The sequence below is a fragment of the Myotis davidii genome, unplaced genomic scaffold, assembly GCF_000327345.1.
Source record: "Myotis davidii unplaced genomic scaffold, ASM32734v1 scaffold479, whole genome shotgun sequence".
Taxonomy (NCBI): Eukaryota; Metazoa; Chordata; class Mammalia; order Chiroptera; family Vespertilionidae; genus Myotis; species Myotis davidii.
The window spans coordinates 139,165-159,545 of record NW_006289825.1 but is presented as its reverse complement, the minus strand read 5'-3'; the positions used below and the strand labels follow the sequence as shown (position 1 = coordinate 159,545).

The 20,381-nt window shown below is 53.7% G+C and overlaps 3 protein-coding genes across 7 annotated transcripts in view; all 3 read right to left on the bottom strand.

Moving 5' to 3' along the window:
• PRAM1 (PML-RARA regulated adaptor molecule 1) overlaps nucleotides 1-777 on the bottom strand; it is a 7,347-nt gene extending 6,570 nt beyond the window's left edge. For both annotated transcript variants that reach the window (XM_006762657.2, XM_015563209.1), the window contains exon 1: nucleotides 260-777. In XM_006762657.2, coding sequence (XP_006762720.1) covers nucleotides 260-478 — 219 coding nt within the window. In that variant the 5' untranslated portion in view covers nucleotides 479-777. The remainder of the gene's footprint in view (nucleotides 1-259) is intronic.
• A 4,231-nt stretch (nucleotides 778-5,008) lies between these two features.
• ZNF414 (zinc finger protein 414) lies at nucleotides 5,009-8,464 on the bottom strand. 3 transcript variants are annotated; one of them, XM_015563210.1, is made up of 8 exons: nucleotides 8,316-8,464; nucleotides 7,825-7,860; nucleotides 7,360-7,669; nucleotides 6,963-7,070; nucleotides 6,763-6,868; nucleotides 5,958-6,298; nucleotides 5,828-5,878; nucleotides 5,009-5,419 (listed from the first exon to the last, which is right to left on the bottom strand). In XM_015563210.1, the coding sequence occupies exons 1-8, from the start codon at nucleotides 8,316-8,318 to the stop codon at nucleotides 5,214-5,216; spliced, it is 1,161 nt and encodes a 386-aa protein (XP_015418696.1). In that variant the 5' UTR covers nucleotides 8,319-8,464; the 3' UTR covers nucleotides 5,009-5,213. The 3 variants fall into 3 exon arrangements, with proteins under 3 accessions (XP_015418696.1, XP_015418698.1, XP_015418697.1); XM_015563212.1 differs by having other exon boundaries at nucleotides 5,009-5,356; XM_015563211.1 differs by lacking the exon at nucleotides 7,825-7,860.
• A 3,806-nt stretch (nucleotides 8,465-12,270) lies between these two features.
• Nucleotides 12,271-20,381, bottom strand: part of MYO1F (myosin IF) — a 32,637-nt gene continuing 24,526 nt past the window's right edge. For both annotated transcript variants that reach the window (XM_006762653.2, XM_015563208.1), the window contains exons 20-28: nucleotides 16,676-16,790; nucleotides 16,412-16,581; nucleotides 15,682-15,827; nucleotides 15,166-15,312; nucleotides 14,838-14,986; nucleotides 14,421-14,504; nucleotides 13,620-13,815; nucleotides 13,368-13,537; nucleotides 12,271-12,706 (exon numbers count right to left, since the gene is read on the bottom strand). In XM_006762653.2, coding sequence (XP_006762716.1) covers nucleotides 12,630-12,706; nucleotides 13,368-13,537; nucleotides 13,620-13,815; nucleotides 14,421-14,504; nucleotides 14,838-14,986; nucleotides 15,166-15,312; nucleotides 15,682-15,827; nucleotides 16,412-16,581; nucleotides 16,676-16,790 — 1,254 coding nt within the window. In that variant the 3' untranslated portion in view covers nucleotides 12,271-12,629. The remainder of the gene's footprint in view (nucleotides 12,707-13,367; nucleotides 13,538-13,619; nucleotides 13,816-14,420; nucleotides 14,505-14,837; nucleotides 14,987-15,165; nucleotides 15,313-15,681; nucleotides 15,828-16,411; nucleotides 16,582-16,675; nucleotides 16,791-20,381) is intronic.

Here is a 20,381-nt window from a genome sequence, read left to right as displayed (position 1 = left end):
GCTGACCCAAGGGGAAGGGAGTTGTCTGAGCAGTCCCACTAGTCCCCCTATAATTGTAGTCACAGCCTGGGCCCCTTGGAGCTTGGACTGTGTATCCTGGCTGCTTCACATCTCTGGGCCTCTGTGTTGGTCATTCCTGTTTCCCAAGTGGCTTTTCTCTGCCACTTTATTCTTGGAATATGCCCCTCAATTCTCACCCGTGGCACCCCTTGCCTCCAACCAGTGGGGGGGCTCTCCCAGGGCTTGGGGACTCACTTACCATGGCGGCAGGCAGGTGATGGGTTACGGTGAGAGTGGGAACTGAACTGGGCCTGTGGCTTTCAGGAAGTGACTGTGGCTTCTGCTCCACAGGCCCCATGGGTGGAGAGGGCAGAGGAGGAAGGAAAGGAGGCGGGGACAGCCCGGGCTTGTCTCCAGATCCTTCCTGTCCAGCATGTCTTGAGTTCCTGACCTGCCTGCTACTGTCTCTGCATTGCATGCATTGGGGGTCAGCACATTCACAACACGGTCACCAGTTTCTTGGCTCTCTGCTGTGCCTCTCCCCCTCATTCCCACCACATGCCCTGCTAACCTCTGGGCTCCAGGGAGGACTTGGTGCTAGACCTCCTGCCAGCAGAGCCAGGCAAAGGCCAATTTCAGACAGAGCCTCCAGGGGGAGTTCTCAATGGAGAGGGGGCACAGTCTGTTCTGGGCCGGAGACCAAGGAGTCCAGTGAGTGTGATGGGTGAGGCCTTTTTAAAAAAAATACTTTTATTGATTTCAGAGAGGAAGGGAGAGAGAGAGATAGAAACATCAATGATCAGAGAGAATCATCGATCGGTTGCCTCCTGCATGCCCCCTACTGGGGATTGAGCCCACAACCCAGGCATGTGCCCTTAACAGGAATCAAACCCAGAACCCTTCAGTCCACAGGCCGACAATCTATCCACTGAGCCAAACCGGCTAGGGCAGGTGAAGCCTTTTTGCTCATTACCTCACCTGCCTTCCTCATGTTAACACTTCTCTGTGGTCCAATTCCCAGTTTTGAGCAAGACTTCCCTGTTGCAGGGGCAAATGTTACATGGGCCATGGATGGCCCACTGAGATGGCAGATTTGAAGGTGAATAGGTGGGTAGTATCAAAGGTTTTGGCCCCTGGGGAGGGCGTCCAAGGACTAAGGATGTGAAGAAAATCCAGGCAGCGTGGAGGCCAAGGAAGATGGGGTAAAGGTAGTGGGCAAGACCAGTGCAGTTAGGATGTGGGGCCCAGCCAGATAAGGTCCCCTGGAGGTCAGTTCATTGGGAGAGTGCAGAGCCCCGGTTCTGTTTGGCCATGCATTGGGGTTGTTTGAGGAATTTACAAAGAAAGACATAGAAGCACCCAGAAATTCTGACTTAATTGGTTTGGGTGTGGCCACACTTAGACACTTGCTGAGGGATTCTAATGTGCAGCTAATTGAGAAACACCGGTGCCCATCAGTCACCTGGCATCTGTCCCCATTATTAAAATGCAGAGCCGAAACCGGTTTGGCTCAGTGGATAGAGCGTCGGCCTGCAGACTGAGAGGTCCCAGGTCCCGGTCAGGGGCATGTACCTGGGTTGCGGGCGCATCCCCAGTGGGGGGTGTGCAGGAGACAGCTGATCGATGTTTCTCTCTCATCGATGTTTCTGACTCTCTCTCCCTTCCTCTCTGTAAAAAATCAGTAAAATTAAAAAAAAAATTATAAATAAATTAAGTAAAATGCAGGGTCTGCTTCCAGTCAGTGGTGAGGCCTCAGTATCCGCAACATCCCAGGTAATGCCCATGCTGCTAGTTTACAGATCACACCTGGCAGGTGGATCCTATAAGTTTCCAAAAGGATCCAGAAAGATTTAGTTGAGACAGGGAAGGAGGCTCTGTCTTGAGGACTGGCATTCCCAGCAGGAGACCTTCTTTTGCCTGCCCTGCCATGAAGGCCACAGGCAGCACATCTGGAAATGACTGCCTGTTTCTATGTCTGCTTTAAGGGTACAGCCTGAGGATTCTGCACAGGGACATGCATTCTCAGTCACATTTCCAGATGTGGGTCCTCCTCTGAAGAGGGGTTCCAGGAGGCCAGGGATGATGAGATTTGGGTCCTCTCTGGGTCTCCAGGACCAGCCACCACCTCACAGGTTTGGTGAGAGGGCGAGGATGAGAGAACAGGGATGACTGGCTGAGAAAGCTGAAGGATTTCATGAATGACAGCCAGCGATTCCCCAGGCTCTGGGGAGACTCCTGGGTGTGTGGACAGCTTCAGCACAGAATTCTAGAGGGTCCCTCCCTGGCTGAGCCTCTGGGGAGAGCCCACAGGCTCCTGGCACAGTCCCCAGAGGGCACATGACCCCCAGTCCTCTTTGAATGTTTGGCACCTTTCTGGAGGCACAAAGCCTTAAATGTGGACCTGCAGCTACAGTTGGAGCTGGGGAACCAAAAGCCAGAAGTGAGCCTGATCCAGCGTCTGCCTTGGGAAATGGGTGTTGGTGGGGGTTCGTCAGGCAAGTGTGTGGAACTCTGAGGGCCAGGGAGGTGAGCTGGGGTTCTGAGCGTGCGTGGGGAATTGAAACTGGTGCACCCAGGCCCTGTGCAAGAGCCAGGAACAGTGCACCTGCCTTCCCTAATGTGGGTGGGTGGTGCGGGTTGGGGGTTGGCAGCTGGTGCAGCCACTTAGAGGACTGAGCACGTGGGTGGTGGGTCCTGAGGCCACAAGAAGTCAGGAGCCCCGGACGGGGGGTGCTCAGCTCAGATCAGGAACTTTACCTCCCCTTTCCCAGCTGAGGGGGCACCCACCAGTGACACCAGCAACGGAACTGGTGCTGGACAACTGCCAGGCGGTGGATGGACACTTGGAGTGGCTCAGCCTGTTCAGCATGAACCTGCAGTCTCTGGCCCACCTGCCTACATGGGGGCAGCTGTACAAGGCGAGTGCTGGCCTCCTCTCATTCTCCCTCAGACTGATACTCCTGGGTGCCATCTGCTGGACATGCTTGGGCCTAAGAGGACAGCTTTCAGGCATCCTGGAGTTGAGGTGGGGGACCTTCTGTGTGGTCATAGGTTAGCCAGAAGGAGGGCAGGGACTGCAGGAGGGTCCTGAGTCAGTGAGTCCCTAGAAGGGACACTGGGAGCAGTGATAAATTTCAAGTGAGCAGACAAAAGATTGTATATGAGTTGGAAGAGGATGAGGGAGGAGGTATGTTTTGGAGTGGTCAGGGTACCCAGCCAGCTCCTTAAGCCTCAGGGCAGAGTTCCCACTGCCTTCAAAGGGGCAGTAGGAGCTATGGGCCCTTAGTTCTCACGGGAGTGGTGGCTGCATCTATATGGGTGATGGAGTGGGTATGGTGGGTGTTGGGGGAACTGGACCAAGATATTGGCTCTTGGTCTCTCTGGAAAAGTCCTGACAGACTGGATTTGGGGATGGCTGAATGAGGACTTGATGGGGAAGAAAGCTAGGGGGGTTGGTACCCTGGGGTCCTGGGGAACCAGAATCACTAATTCCTGACCCTGGAGATACAGGAAAGCCTGGGACTAGGGCTTTGGGAATGTGGACCCTGCTGGCTGGTAGTAACCGTGCCCAGCTCCGAGGGTGGTGCAGACTCAGTGAGTGACTTGAAACTGGGCCTGGCTAGAGAGTTAGTGAGCTTACCCACCTACCTTCACCTTCTCTCTCTGTAAAATGGGCCCCTTGACCCTGCCCCACCTCCTCCCCAGGCTCTTGCAAAGGTTGAGGTAGCCATGGGCTTGGTGGCTGGAGGGATGTGAATCACTTGCAAACATTTCCCAAGTCCCCACCTTCTCTCCTCAGTCTCTCTATGAATCCTCACAAAGGATCCAGGGATGAGCATCAAGGCACTCATTTAAGACTAAAAAGTGAGATGCAGGAAAGCTGATGGCCACACAGTCATGGCTGTAAGGCCTCTAGCTGAGAAGGGGGAGCTCAGAGGGCCCTGGAGCCGCTTCCCCGATGGCCCATCTAACTCCACAGCTGGTGCTGAGTAACAACCATCTCAACAGGGTCTGCAGGGGTTTACTCGTGTGCTTGCTCACAGGAAGTCTGTATTCAAGGAGGAGAAGGGAGAAGATGATTTGTGTGGCCTGGGAAGGGAATGGGAAGGTTCAAGATGGGGGCCTTGTGAGCTACTAGGAGAATAGGATCTTCATCTAGAGAACTATAGGGAGACACTGAAGGGTATAGGAAGGGGAGGGACACAATCAGAAGAGACCCATTTTCAGGGGTGTTCAGACTCGGGGGGAAGGGCAGGAGGAATTGCTTCTGGTGCCCAGGAAGGGTAGAGGGCAGAGGCCTGGGCTAGGGGTACCATGGGGCTGGAAGGTAGTAGAACCCACCTGAGTGGTGGCTGCCAATAACACCTGGGACTTCCATACCAGGAAGCTTGGCCCACAGATGTCAGTGACAGCAGGGCTGAGACAGCAGTGTGGCACCAAAATTCCAACCCTGGCCCAGGCCTGACTTCCCATGAAGGAAGGGAAGACAGGACCAGGATGGGGAGGGATAAGGAGGGAAGGGAACTCAGGCTCTCCAGGGCTGACCTTGACCCACTGTTTTCTTTAGGGCTGGGGCAGGGGAAAAATCCAGGACAAAGAAGAGGCCTGAGTCCTAGCCTGAAACAGAATGCCCAGCTCTGGGGCTCTTTCCTGTCACCTCCCTGTGAGTTATCATTGGCCTAAGGACCTAGAGGGCTCTAGCTGGGCCAACTCAGCACTTTCTCAGGACCAGCCTCCCTGCCTATCCTCCCCACTGACTCCCAAGACAATCAATCAATCAGTCAATCAAACTGTAAATTTCCATCCCATCTGGTTTCTGGAAGTGATTGGACAGCAGGCAGTGGCAGTACTGAGCAGGAGGCTGGTCCGTGTGGAGGTAACAGGGAAGGTGGGATATAAGTGGGTCGTGGGTAAGAGGAGGGCTGCCTTCTCAAGATGGGGGGGCCGGGGCGGGGGGTGCCCAAGACTGCCAGACAGGCTGCTGAGGGACCCAGACAGCACAGGCCAGTTCATCGCGCCTCTTTTATTATTTCCTCTCCCAATCCATTTCAGGCCCCAGTAAAATTACAAAACTACCCCCATCTCATGACCCACTCTATGCGGCATTCAGAGCAGCAAGAAAACTACACTTTCCCTTTGATAGCAGCAGCGAGCACACCTTGGGTGCAAGCGGAGCCAGGTCTAGGTGGGGCAGAGGCGGAGGTGTCTGAGCCTCAGCCCCGCCCCTCGCCTCTGGGGCCTCCATCCTCCCCACCCTGGTGCTCCAGGGCCTTACCCACCGGGCACTCGGGGCGTGGCTGCCCGGGGGCAATGGAGCGGTGGTCCTCCAGGTGAAGGGTCATGGCGGGCCGCGAGGCTGTGGAGAAGGTGCACTGCATGCACGAGTAGCGACCACGCGTGTGCTCCCACAAAATGTGCCCTGCGGGCAGGCGGGACCCTGTCAGTCCCGGCCCCAGCCCAGAGGTCTGGTCCATCACCGAGGACGGTGGTCACGGGCGAGGGCGCTTCGGACATTTATCCATTCCCATCAGCTCCCGAGTACCGAGGGGCTGTCCTGCCTGATCCATCTTCCCCGATGTGTGCCCCCCTGAAACTGGGGGCATTGAACTTGACTTCTCTGTGTCCCCCATTCCCATCCCCGGAATCCCCGCAGAGCGCGAGGTTTACATGGTAACGCCGGTGCAGATGAAGGCGCGTGGGCCAGTAATTTTTAAGGCAAAATCCTGTATTTCAGGGCTGGCACTGCTGCCTCCTAGCACCTCCTGGGCCTGGCAGGACGCAGGCCAGAAACCCCCTCCATCCCGCCCTGGTGGTCACCTGCACGCACCTGAGGGCGCGTCGGAGCCGCCCTGGGGTCTTCGAGGACTGCCACCGGCACCTGTGGTAAATAGGCGGGTCAAGGTCACAAATCGGAGCAAACTCAGCCCACCCTCTGGCGGCCCTGCCACGGCACTCACCTTGGCTCTTTTTCCAGACAGCGGCGCTGGAGGCCGGCAGCCCAGGAGCGGCAGCCAGGAAGGGGCGCAGGCGCGTGGGATTTAGGCCAAAGGACGCGGGGTTCAGGTAGGGCCGAAAGGGCCCACTGGGGGCAGGGGCGGGGGTCGCGTAGGGCTCGAGCGGGTGCTGCCAGCCTGTCGCCGACGCAGAGTCAGATTCCGTGGGGCGCTCGAGCGCGGAGGGCTCCTTGTCGAGGGCAGGGGCTGGCGGTGGGGCTGGGCTCTGCGCATGCTCAGCGCAAACATGCAGATGCTTGAAGAGCGAGCGGTGCGTGCGGAAGCGCAAGAGGCAGTTCTCACACCTGGGGACGAACACAGGCCTGGCTGGGTCTCCTGGGCACCGAGAAGGGGGCCCAGACCCAAGTCACAGATGACCCAACTGCGGGGTAGGAACTGGTCCTCAGTGCCCCCTACGCTGACCGCGACCCTTCCGGACCCCTCCAGGTCAGAGCCCTGGGAAAAGGAAGAGGTCTCAGCCTTGACTTAGGTGGTCAGCTTTCCTCTTAGAAGCTTCAGGAGACTGGGAGGAACCACACCCACATGAGCCCCACCCCTCCCGGGTCCTGGGACCTTCTCCAGGTCCGTCTCTCTGGGACAGGTCTTGCCGAGGCCACACCCATTTTCAGACCCAAGCCCCTCCCCCATCAGCCCCCTGACTGGGAAGTAGAAGGCTTGAACCCCAGGTATTGGCTGTCACACCAGGAGCAGGAGCTGCCTAGGGCCTAGTCACCAAGGACCAGAGGAGGCTGGGTGGTCAGGGTCTCACTTGAAGTAGCGATTGGGTTTGTAGTGCAGCTTGCCGTGTGCCACCAGCTCCTGCATGCTGGGGAAGGTCTCGGTGCAGTTCAGGGCGGAGCAGCGGAAGAGCTTGCCTGGCAGGGCAGGGGCGGAGGACAGAGTGGAGTGGGGTGGCCACGGGTCAGCCTGGGAACTCTGCCTGCCTCCCACCACCTACTCTGACCCTACCTTCCAGGGACTGTGTGGGTGGGCAGTGGGTACGCAGATGCTGTGCCAAGTCACGAACGCTGGGGAAACTGAGGCAGCAGCCAAGGCTGGAGCAGGGTATCTGCTTTCCTGTAGGATGTACACAGCAGGGTCACCCATCCCTCCCCTCCCCCGTGCTGTCCAGGGCTCTGCCCAGGGAGCATATACCAGGCGGGAGTTACCCTATGGTTTCCTACTGGGTCTTTACCATCGACCGCTTCCATTGGACTGAGCTGCCAGAGGGCAGGGGCTGAGTGGACCTGGCTCATCACAGCAGCCACGCCTGGCACACACTCAGTGATATCACCAAGTATGGAAAGGCTCTGTTTTCCTTCATTCCAGGGCCTGTGCCCCCACAGAAGGCCCTATCACAGGTCACCTGGTGGTGGGCGTCGCCTGGGAGGCCGCAGGTCCTCACTGGTCCCAGAGACTGCGCTGGTTGGGCCAAGGCTAGATCCAGGGCCAGGCTGGCCCGCGCCTGGGGCTGAGGAGGCGCCCTGCTGGGCCCCGCCAGACCCTCCGCGATCCCACAATGGGGGTGTGGCTGTCTGGTCAGGCCCTGCCGCCTCCGCCAAGGAGAAGGAGGTGGCTGCAGCAACCACGCCTGGGGACACTTCCTTCTGGGTCTCACTGGAGCTGGGCTCTGCACTGATCAGCATGTCCGGGCTGGGCACGGAGGGTTCTTCCTCCTGGTGGAAAACAGAGGCGGGGAGAACCCCTCTGGGCCCAGGGTCTGCTGGGGCCAGCCAGGGGGACCCTCCCTCCCCTCAAAGACCGTGGTGCATTCCTGAAGCAGCGAATGCTCCCGAAACAAGAGCCAGTCAGCCCCATCCTAAGGAGTTACCATCCAGGGAGGCAGGCAGCTAGGCGGGAAGTGTTCCTAAAGCAGAAGTGGACCGCTGTCAGGAAGTGCTCATCGAAAGCAGCATCCCCTCTTCCCCCGCTTAGGAAGATGGGAGGCCCCCCACGTGGCCTAGAGGGAGTAGGCGGGACAAAGGCTATGAAGGCGAGGTTCCGAAGAGTGGTTAGGAAGATGCTGGTGAGGCCGGAAGTGGCCACGTGGGTTGTTTGAGGGCGGACCGGGGCTGTGCAGGTGAACTTGGAACTGTTGGGGGCCGGTGGCATGAAGACCGGGGGCGGAGCCCGAGCTCAGTGGGGGTGGCCCAGTCGAAACCAGGACCGGAAGTAGGGGGTGGGGTGGTAGCCAAATGACTAGTGACGGGGCGACTGCCCGGATGTGGGGGCGGGGTTGGCCGGAGGGTGTGTGCGTGACAGTACCGCTCCCCTCCAGTCCCCGCTGGCTCGCCGCACCCGTGTCCCCGGCGCCGCGCTCACCATCCTTGACCCGGCTAGGCCTTTTGTTCCCGCAGCTCCTGCGGCTCCGGCTGTGGCTGCGGCGACTTCCTGGGCAGCCGCGAGCTCGCGCTTACTTCGACGCCATTATCCGCCTCCCAGCTCTCGCGAGAGCACGGGCGGGACCTGCGCAGGGCTCTCCGTGAAGGGGCGGGGCCTGCGATCCGGGGACTCCTGAACCACAGAACAGCCCCCGCAGCGGGTTTGCAAACTGAGGGCAATGTGAACAGCCAGTGCGCTGAGATCCAGGATTAAAATCTTCCCTGGCCTGTGTACTCGTCTGTAAAATGGGTATCTTCAGCCCATTCCGTATCATCACCAGCCTGGAAAGGCGATAAACAACGCTCTCCTTTTTGAAGAGGTTGTGTTGACTGGCACCCTCTTTGAAGGAAGTTGGCAATGGTTGTCAACATTTTAAGAAAACTTTATTTATTGCCCTGGCCGATGCTGCTCAGTTGGTTGAGCGTCGTCCCATGCACAGAAAGGTCACTGGTTTGATTCCGGGTCAGGGCACAAGCCCACGTTGTAGGTTTGATCCCCCGCGGCAGTGCATACAGGGGCCAAACAATGTTTCTCTCACATCAATATTTCTCTCTCCCCCTCTCCTTTCCTCTTTATCAAATCAATAAAAACATTTTTAAAAATTTTATTGATTTTAGAGGAAGGGAGAGAGAGACATCCACCCGTTGTTCCACCAATCCATGATTCATTGGTTGACCCTTGAATGTGCCCCTAGGATGGAACCCTCAACCTGGAAGTATAGGTTCCATACTCCAACCAACTGAGCTACCTGGCCAGGGCAGTAGTAAAAATTTTCAATGCATTTAGTTCTGAAGTTGGAATGGGTCCGTTGTGGGAAGGAAGCTAACTGTCAGGAAGGGTGTGTTTCCAGGAGGATGGCACTGAGTGCACCAGCATAGAATGAGTCACCTGTCCAACCTACTGTGTGCTAGGTTCTGGGGACTCAGAAGTGAACAGTGCCGGCAAACATCCCTGACCTCAGAAGCCACTCACATTTTTAAATGGGAAAACAGACAACAAATGCAGAAAATGATCTTAGGTTATATTAAGTGCTACCAGAAACAGAAGGATGTGGCAGTGATGGGTCAGGGAAGCCTTTCTGTGAGGGGACTTCTGAGCTGTTGCCTGATAGGAAGGAGTGAGCCAGTGGAAGGTCATGGGGCCAGAGCACTCTGGAAAAAGTGGGTAGGTACAAATGTCCTGAGATGGGGAGGGACAGATTGTCTTTTTCAGGGAACAGCGACATCAGTGCGCTCCAGCAGAGTGGAGGTGGGATGTGAAAGACAGAAAGTGAACTTGGTGCAGAGAGGGTCATGCAGGGCTTTGTGACCTGGTTTCTATTCTAGACACTGATGAATTTTCAGCAGGGAGAGGTACACCATCTAATCCCTGCCTGTCCTTTGGAAGTTGAGCTATTGGGGGACAGTGAAGTGTTTTTGATATCAGAGCTCTTTAATACATTCTTTAACCATTCATGAGGTGTCTGAGTTCAAGGCAAGTGAGTGTCTGAGTTCAAGACTGTGTGCAATGTAATCCCATCTGTGTACATAAGATGTACCTGTATGCTTTTTTTTTTCATCCTCACACGAGGCCATGTTCACTGACTTTTTTAGAGAGAGGGGAAGGGAGAAAGAGAGAAACATCGATTGGTTGCCTCCCGCACGTACCCCAATGACGGGGCCGAGGATTGAACCCAAAACCTAAGTACAGTGGGGCCTTGACTTACGAGTGTCCCAACTAAGGAGTTTTTTGAGATACCAGCTGTCTCTCCGCTGATTTTTTGCATTGAGTTGATAGAGTAATTTGAGTTAATGAGCTCCTTAATGAGCTTGGTCTCCGAACGAATTAAACTCGTAAATCAAGGTCCCACTGTATGTGCCTGGAATGGGAATTGAACCCAAGACTTTTCAGTGTAGTGGATGACTCTCCAATCAACTGACCCACACCGGCACCTGTGTGCTCCTATATACAGAGAATACCTTTAGAAGGAGACATTAAAAATTGGGGAGAGGAACAGGGATTTCTGAGGGAGAGACAGATTTTTCACACCTTTGTGCAGTTTGAATTTAAAAACTTATCTTTTGATTATCTTTAATACAGTTAAAAACTTTAAAAAAACAGGTCATTTTGATGCATGGTGGAGAGGTGTGTGTGAGCAGGGAAGATTGGTGCATATGGGGAAGGGTGGGGTGAGGCTGCAGAAAGGACAGGGATCTAAGGAAGGGAAAGGAGGGCCTGAACTTAACAAGTTTTATGTATAAAAAAAGAGTCAATAGGATGTGGGCTATGTGGATGAGGTCAAACTGACAGGTTTGCAGATACTGTAATCTAGATGTGAGAAGCTGTCTATTACAATATGTTAAATTCACTCCCTTTTCCATACTCAGCTCCACACCCAAACCTCATTCACTCATCCTATCCAGAAGACCCTACTTCCTACATATGTGGTGCCTGCCACGATGGTAGTGGGGCCACAGAGTGAGTGTGAGGGCAGAGAAGGGAAAGGAAGCCCTGATTTCTTCCACCAGGAAAAGCCCGGCTGATCAAGTTGGTGGCTCATGTGGGTTGTCTTCCCCTCTGTCTGTCCTCACATGTAAGTCTTGCAGCAAGAGACGCACACATACTGGTTGGGCAGAGTGAGAAAATCAGAGATGGTAGGAACCAGGGACATTCAAGGGACTGGCTGGAAGCTTTTGTATAACAATGGACTAATAAAAGGGCTTTTGAGCCCTAACCAGTTTGGCTCAGTGGATAGAGTGTTGGCCTGTGGACTGGAAGGTCCCAGGTTCGATTCCGGTCAAGGGCATGGGGTACATCCCCAGGAGGGGGTGTGCAGGAGGCAGCTGATCGATGTTTCTAACTCTCTATCCCCTTCCCTTCCTCTCTATAAAAAATCAGTAAAATATGTTTTAAAAAGAAAAAAGGGCTTTTGAGACTCAGTGGCAACCTTGGGATCGCCCCCCCCCCCCCCCCCCCCGCCAGCTACACTTAACTTACCCAGGTAGGTGCAGAAGAGAGACAGTGCAGATCCTGCAAAAGGCTCAACTGGCCAGTCATCCCTTGTCCCTTCTCTGGCTCAGTCCTGACCCCACCAGTCTCCCAGGCTGGCTGCTCTTTGAGGGGCTGAGCACAGAAAAGGTGTCCATCTAGAAAGCCAGGCTCCTTAGGCTGAGACCATGGCAGAACTCCCACCTGGTTCCAGCTGTGCCTGTAAGGTCTCAACGGCTCAGATTTCAGCATGGTTTTGCAGACAGCTGGGGAGACCAGTTGCCAGATGACCCCTTCACCTGTGACCATAAGTGCAGAAAGTCAGGGCCCTAGAATGTCAGAACCTTCCAGACCATGGGTAAATGAGGGCTAAGAAGGCACAAACATGGGGTGGGGGTAGGGACCAGGGGTGGCCCAGGGTGGACTGTGGAGCCTCTTTCCTTCCTCAGGGTCCAGTCAAGTCCTAGATGGGTTTGGGGACTGCAGATTCAGATCTGACAGAATCAGCCAGACCATTTTTTGAAGGAAAACTAGGATACAACTTCTGGCAGCTGGCAAGTAGACAAGCTCAAACTTTTTAAGGCTTGGCTCTGTGGAATCTTGGGCAAGTGACGCAACCTCTGAGCCTTCATGTTTCTACCTGTAAAATGGTGCATTTGCTGCTCCTATGTCACAGCTTTCTTTTCTTTTCTTTTTTAAATATATTTTATTGATTTTTTACAGAGAGGAAGGGAGAGGGATAGAGAGTTAGAAACATCGATGAGAGAGAAACATAGATCAGTTGCCTCCTGCACACCCCACTGGGTATGTACCCACAGCCAAGGTACATGCCCTTGATTGGAATCGAACCTAGGACCCTATCCACTGAGCCAAACCCGTTAGGGCATATGTCACAGGTTTCTAAGAAGTTTGGCGCTCAGTCTGTTCATACTTCTATCCGGCAAACATTTATTGCCTTGGTGGAGAAGGAGGGAGGTCACACTTGTGAAGGCCTCTCCATTTTTCCCCATGCTTTGCTGCTAGGATACGACTCATTTCATACTCACAAGGCAGCTAGGAGGTAGGCTCTGCTGTTAGCCCTATGTGACACACTAGGAAACGGGTGTGACACGGGAGGCCAGGGCCCAGAGGTGGCTGCAGTGATGACCCTCAGACCCACCCGAGCCTGGGCTGGCCTGGAGGCCACAGGACTGGACCTTCTGGCTAATGCAGCTAAGAGGAAGGAGATCTCCTGCCAGCAGGGCCTGGCTCCCTGGCAGAGGGAGGACAGAATCCTGGGCCCCCCACTCAGATCTTCTCCACGTAGTTTCCAGGGAAGAGGCCCTCCTGGCCATGCAGCCGGCCTTTCCACCAGCCTGAGGAGTCTGTGGGATAGAAGAAAGTATGAGGCACCACCCACCCCACCCCAGAGGAACCTTCATGTTGGTTCAGTCTGTCTTACTCATTTCCACTGACCTGGCATAAGGCAGAGGCTGAAAAGAGTGATGGAAAGAAGCGGGGGGACACACACATGATTTTTCCTTGTCACTGGCTCACATTTCATCATTTTCTAGAACATTCACTTGTACTCTTACCACAGGCCCCTCCCCATAGTCTCTATGCTGGACCCAAGAATGACCTCGATGGGGCTTCCCCACCCACTTACAGAGGGTGCTGTTGAGTCCCAGGCTCCTCTGGGGGGCAGCCCAGAGGCTTACTAGTAAGTTAGGAGGTGGCCTGTCTGGATGGCCCATTTCCTACTCACAAGGGGTCTCTGAGGTTCTGCTAGCCCTGTTTGATCAGTAACAAAAATGAGGCTGGGGTACTACATGTGATGCAGTGAGACCAGGCTCCCAGGTGGCTTAGGAGGTGATCTCCACCCAATGCCTCTAGCTTATGAAGCCACTGGCTCAGAAGAGGGAAACTCTAGCTGGGCCTGGGAGCTAGCTGGCCCCTCCGTTCTCCCATTGGACGATATGCAGTAATGGGGGTTGCCTGGCTGTGTCAGGGTTCCGACCACTCCCACCTCTGTCCCAGCACACATACCTTCCATGAGGATCTCAATAACCTCATTCACGTTGAAGCTCAGCTCATCCACGTCTTGGCCCACATACTGATACAGTGCCCGGCACCGCGGGCCATGTGTCCGTGGCTGGGGCTTGGGTCGGCCCACACCAGGCACCGGTCGCTGCCCCACGCTGCGCTTCCTCTGCATGCTGTGGGCACAGGGGTGTCCATCACAGCCCTAGATACTCCCCTGCCTACCTACCTCTTGGGGCTGCCCCCCACCGCACCTACCCGGCCACACCCTCATCAGGCACATTGAGGAATTCTGTGTTGTGCTCGGAGGGGGGCCGTGCCCGGGGGCGCCTGCTGGCCCCCTGGCCTGAGGGTGGAGGGCCCCGGGGAGGCCGCTGAGAGCCCCCTCCAGATGTGATCTCCAGGGGCAGAGGGCCTCCTCTGGAGGAGGGGGGAACCCCGTTTCGGTCCAGACCTGTGGTGGGAAGAAGGATGGAGGCATTTATTAGGATGCTCTGGGAGGGCGTGGGGAGGATTTGTCTCCAAGTTCCCAGTCTGAGTGAGGAGGCAGCCACACTCAATCCGGTATGGTGACTGGGCCAGAGGGAGGGACCCAGGGGCCAGGTGGGACGAGAGAGGTTCTGCAGGGGTAAGACTCTGCCCCGCCCCGCCCTCCTCCACTCCCTTGTAGGAGGGCTTTTTGGGGTGGGTTTTGGAAGATGAATAGGAACTCAAGTGTAGTGGGAATTTGGGAGACAGGCAGAGCAAACAGCTCCAGCAAAGGCTTGGAGGTAAGAGCAAATTTGGTAAATTGGTAAAAAATAAGATGTAGCTTTTATGACAGGAGTGTAAGAGGAGAGGAGAGGTCAGTGGTTATAGCAGGTGTCAGATTCCGGAGGGCTTTGAGTACCAAACCAAGCTTAGCCTTTATTATGCGGGAGATGGGGCGCTATGGAGGGTTCTGGATAGAGAAGTAGAGCGTTATGGCTCTGCTTGTTAGATAGCGCGGACAGGCAGTCTGGCTCGGTTATGGAGCCCACAAGCAGCAGGGGAAGACCCTTAGTGGGGGCACCTCCTCACCCCTGGGGCGCCCGGGCGCCGCCCGAGAAGGGCCCGGGGCCGATCTTCGGGGTCTTCCCTGGGCCACTCCTTTCCGTGTGGGCTCTGGAAGGGATGGGGAAGGATGTGGGCGTTTGCGCGGCGGCCCCGCCCACAAGCCCAGTCTCTTCTGGCTCGGCCCGAGCCCGCTCCAGAGCTCCGCACTGTGATTGGCCTCTCTTCTCCAGGACCCACCCATTCCAGGGCCACAGGCTAACTCTTTGGCCACGCCCCCTCCTCATCTCTCGCCCAATCATTGGCCTCCTCTAAGTTCTTTACCTCTCCTCCATGGCCCGCCCTCACCTTTGGCAGCCTCACTGGCTCCGCCCTCCCAGCCTTGATTGGTCCCTTGCTGGCCTCGCCATTTTGGCTACGCCCCCCGCTTCTGCGCAGACTCACTGGAGCTTTTGGGTAGCCCATCACCCACGCTGACGGTGAGGGCCCGGCCGCTAGGTTTGAGCGCCGCCACGTCGCCGGAGCCACGCGAGAAAGTGACGCTGCGGGTGCCACCTCCGCCCCAGCCCTCCTTCTTCACCCGGAACTGTAGTCTGTGGGGAGAGGAGGAAGCTGTATGGGCGCCGCCTCCCGAGTAGGAGGACCTCCCCACCCCATCCTGATCCGGCGGGGCACCGGTGGGTGGCGGAGCAGTTGAGCTGGTCCGCGGGCTGGGAGGGGGTACTGGGCCCAGACTAGCGCCAGGATGCGGTGGTGGTGGGGAGGGCCATACGTGTCGCTGAAGGTGAGGGGCAGGGGTCTCCGTGCTGCCTCCTCGAAGCGCTTGCACAGGAGGCTGACAAACTCCGTCTTGAAGATGCTTTCCAGGAAGCTGTCGGCCGCTTCTTCTTGGAGGATGAAGAAGTCGTCTTGCCGCGTGCTGGGGAGGGCAGGAGGAAAGGCCGGTGGTAGTGATGGGTGAGGGTGGTAGAAGGAGTGACTGTGAGATGCAGCCGGGAGGGTCAGGTAAGAGGCAAGTGAGGAGTTAACAGGTGGGGGAAACGGGAGAAGGGAGGGAGCAGGAGAAGGAGGTAATAGAGTAGGGCCAGGTAAGGAGTCAGGGGAAGGGGCAGGTGCAAGGGGCAAATAAGGATCATGAATGTGGGGGCAAGGTGACATGTGGGGCCAAGAGAGGGTTATATGTATAGCAGCAGATAAAACGGTCAGGCTTACAGATGGGGCAGCAACTATGAGGACAGCTGAGGGCGACAAGAGAGTGACTGTGGGGCAGGGGGACTCCTGGCCTCACCTGAGGGAAACTCCCCGCAGGGCCTGGATCTCCAGCTTCTTCTTCAGGACCTCACGCACCTGGCCCTTCTCGGGTCCCTTCTTCACCTTCTCCCGCCCAATCATGTACACACTTCTGGGCGTCAGGATCAAGTCCCTCTTGATGGGCTGTGAGGATGCAGTACCATAGAGGCTGATGGCAGGGGCCTGGGGCATGGGACCAATTCCAGGCAGAGGGTGGTGCTGGTAAGTCGGGTGAAGGTGTCCCTTCATGTGAAGGTATATGAGTGGTTATATAATAAATAAGAGGTTAAGGAAGGGGGTGTCTGAAAAGGTACAGGACAGGTAAAGGTATACTTGCTGGACACGTGTACCCAGGTCAGGTAAGAGTAGCTGTGCACAGGTGTCTAGGCTAGGTGAAGGTGTGTTAATTGACAGGTCTATTTAGACTGAGTGAGTGTGTGTACCTAATGGATAGATGTTTCCAGGATAAGTGAGAATGGTCCTGTGGTCAGGGCTTCTGGGTAAGGTAAGTGTGTAGTTGTGGACAGATGTATCTGGCCAGGTGAAGACACATCTGATGGATAGGTGTGTTTGGGCTACATAAGGGCATATTTGATGGATAGATGTATCTATGTTAGTTGAGCATACACCTGTGGGCAGGTGTGCCCCAGCCAGGTGAGGGTGTACCTCTGATGGGGGTGCCAGGCTGGAACCAGGGTTCTGGACATACCCACTTGCTAGTGCCTCACCTTGAAGCGGCGGTCGTATTTAGTGACCGAGTCAGCGAAGTCCACACGCTCCCTCTTGCCCAGGAACTGACGCAGCTCTGGCCGCTCCTCCAGCCCCAGGTAGTCTCCAACAAAGTTCCGATTGATGCTATTTCGTCTCCGCTCCTTCTTGTTCAGACGGATGTTGGAAGCTGTGGGAACACAGGGTGTGGGGGCAGAGGTTGTGGCTTGGCTCTTCCAGGTACATCTGTTCGCACCCTCTGCCTCCCACCTGCAGCCTCTTACCTTCCTCTCGCATCTCCTCATACTTCCGGATTGCCACATGGCTCCGCCAGGCCTTCTGGATAGTGCGGGCAAAGCCATCAAACTTGCGCTCTCGCATCTCTTCTAGAAGAAAGAGCTGGGCGGGATGGAGAGGTGGTGGGTCCTAGTGTCTCCCCAGGGCCACAGTCTCCAGTTTCTCTTGAGCCCACCCCACCCACATGCTCTTGCTCGGGGGGGCCCCTGCTATATCACACTATGGTCAGAATTTTCTTCCTCCACATGATGTGACCCAGGATTCCCTCCCAATATATGGCACAAGCCCCTGCATTAAATTATAACTGGCTTGCCTGGTTGGGGTCAAATCCCAGCTCTGCCTATGATAGCTGTGTGGTTTTGCCAGGAATGGTATAACATCATGTTATCCCACACTACTAATTACGCTATGTTATGCCTTTTATGTGAGGTGGACCTCAACTTCAGAGATGTTAGGAATGTGAATCAATGTGCATTTTAGAAGAACACTACTGTAAACATGGACTGTGGTTATGCAGTGTATGACCTGCACAGCCATGCATGGTAGTCCGGGATAGAGATCTTGTGCAGAAAGCAGACTTTCGGGTGTTTTTTTAAGTCCTCATCTGTTATGTTTATTGATTTTTATTTATTTTTAAAAAATATTTTTTATTGAAATTTTATAGAGAGGAAGGGAGAGAGATAGAGAGTTAGAAACATCGATGAGAGAGAAACATCGATCAGCTGCCTCCTGCACACCCCCCACTGGGGATGTATCCGAAACCAAGGTACATGCCCTTGACTGGAATCGAACCTGGAATCTTTCAGTCTGCAGGCCGACGCTCTATCCACTGAGCCAAACCAGTTAGGGCTGTTTATTGATTTTTAGAGAGAGAAGAAGGGTCAGAAAAAGAGAGAAACGTCAATGTGAGAGAGAAACATCGATTGGTTGCCTCGTGCAACCCGGCCTCCAACCAACTGAACCACCTAGTCGGGGCCAGACTTTTGAGTTTTAAGGGTCTTGGTCCAGAGAGTGCTTAGAAAATAAACTGTATTTGACCAAAGCATAGTGGAAATGCCATGAAAGATATCTCAAAAAAAAAAAAAAATAACGGGTGAGCATATCAAGGAGAGGAACCCACTGGATATGAAGAGTTATAAATCTATAGTAATAAGAACAGTGGGGTGCTGGTCAAGGACTAGAACTATCAATTGGAATAGGACAGGTGGTTGGGAAACATCCTAATTCAAACATACATTTAGTGATAAAAGAGATAGCATTGACATCAGTGAAGATGGGAAATACTGAAGATGAAATTGGGCTTTATAAAAATAATTAACCCTTCACTCAGAACGATTTCTCAAATACACAAATACCCATCACTGCTCAAAGCCTGGGTACCCACTTTGCTGGCCACGGTGGTTGATGTCTCCCAGAAACTCCAGGCTTTCCTGCAAGGACTAAAAGGATGATTCTACAGATACCTGGTCCAAATGCACTTTAAAATATACCTTGGAGGGTGTGTGTAGCCGTGGGTGTTTATAACTATATAAGGTTTGGAGTCTTCTCACGAGGAAGAAAAACCAACATTGCAGTTTTGTGTGTGTATTCTTTTGTTCCTCTAAAATTCTATGGTTGGTGGGTCTGTGTACAAAGTGTGTCTGAGTAATGCCTCGTGTAGGTTGTCTGGAGGGCAGGAAGGTGCATTAATTTCTGGCTTGCTGAGGGGGACAGGAATAAATAATGGGAGACCAGCCTGTAGAACTGTGAGTGAGCCAGTCAAACAGGAACCCCCTTCCCTTTAGCTATTTAGGAAGATGGGACAAGTGATTTCTGCCCAGTAAAGAGAATTTGTTTTCAATTTGGGAAATGAGCCTTCCTGACTACAGAGTTCAAAATGTATCTCCGCTGTGCTGCAGAGGGCAAGTACAGGTGTGCGGAGGGGCTGGGACAGGATTCAAGTCGAAGCTTATCCTGGTGGGCTGGGTTGAATAGGGTCTTCCCCAAAATTCATGTCCACCCAGAACCTGAGAAGGTGATCTCATCTGGAAAGAGGGCCTTTGCAGATGTAATCATGTTAAAATGAGATCACACTGGAGCAGGGGGGCCCCAAATCCAATGTGACTGGTGTCCTTATACGGAGAGGGAAGGCCATGTGATGACAGGCAGAGATGGCAGATGCATCTATAAACCTAGGAAGGCCAGGGATCTCTGTCAGCCACCAAAAGTTAGGGGGAGGCAAGCAAGGATTCTTCCCTGGAATCTTGAGAGGAAGCGTGGCCCTGTGGCACCTTGATTTTGGATTTCTAGCCTCCAGAAATGTGAGAAAATAGGTTTATTTTGGGTTAAGCCATCAAGTTTGTGGTGCTTGGTTACAGCAGCCACGGGAAACTAATATACCTGGGATGATGGAGAGTGAAGGGCAACAGGTGTCTAACATGTCCAAGGATAATTTGTGTCCATGTTTACAAGAAACAATCCAATTCAGAATCATCTCACTTGAATGCATTTGTGGTTGAAAGAAGCTCCAAATCCATTTGGTTCACTTAATTTCTTGATCAGCTTTTTTTAAAAAGTATATATTTTTACTGGTATTGATTTCAGAGAGGAAGGGAGAAGGAGAGAGATAGAAACATCAATGATGAGAGAGAATCATTGATTGGCAGCCTCCTGCAGGCCCCCTACTGGAGGGAATCAGGCCCACAGCCAGGGCATATGCCCTTGACCTGAATCGAACCTGGGACCCTTTAGTCTGCAGGCCAATGTTCTCTCCACTGAACCATACCAGCTAGGGCCACACACTGGGGATTGAGTCTGCAACCCAGGTAGGTGCCCTGACCCGGAGTCAAACTGACCTGGTTCATAGGTTCATGCTCAACCACTGAGCCATGCCGGCTGGGCCCTTGATCATTTTTTTTAAATATATATTTTATTGATTTTTTACAGAGAGGAAGGGAGAGAGAGTTAAAAACATCGATGAGAGAGAAACATCGATCAGCTGCCTCCTGCACACCCCCTACTGGGGATGTGCCTGCAACCTAGGTACATGCCCTTGACCAGAATCGAACCTGGGACTCTTTAGTCCGCAGGCCGACGCTCTATCCACTGAGCCAAACTAGTCAGGGCTTGATCAGTTTTTGATATAGTGTAGTCAAACTGTTTTAATGCTCCCCTCCTCCCCCATTTTCATTTCACTAAAATTATTCTCATGAGGGTAATTTTTATTTCTTGTGCAAATTACCAGTCTTTTTTTTCCATTATAAAAAATTCCACTAAGCTTTTACCTTTGTAAATTTTATCATTCAAATTGCAGTCTCAAAATGTGCAGGCCTCAGTTTTCATCAAAATTTGATTTTACCTTCTATAGTCTTAGTGCTAGCTTTATTTTGTCTATCTTTTGCAGTGTCTATATTATGTTTCTTTCAGAGTCAGATTTTACAATCTGCCAGTAACAGGCAAGATAGAGTCTCTTTCTCTCCCACCCATCCTCCTATTTTTCTTCCCCTCCCTCTCTCCATTTTTTTCTTATCAGTTACAAATTGAATTGTTTCAGGTATAGTTTTAGCCATGGACAGTTTTGGTTTGTGATAAGTTTCTGTTAGTAACAATATTGATTTTGAATGTGATGCCAGACTTTTAATTTTTTTGGAGCAAAGTGCATCCATAGGGATAAGCTCTAGGAGGTAGATGTGGACAAATTCGGCGACAAAATTT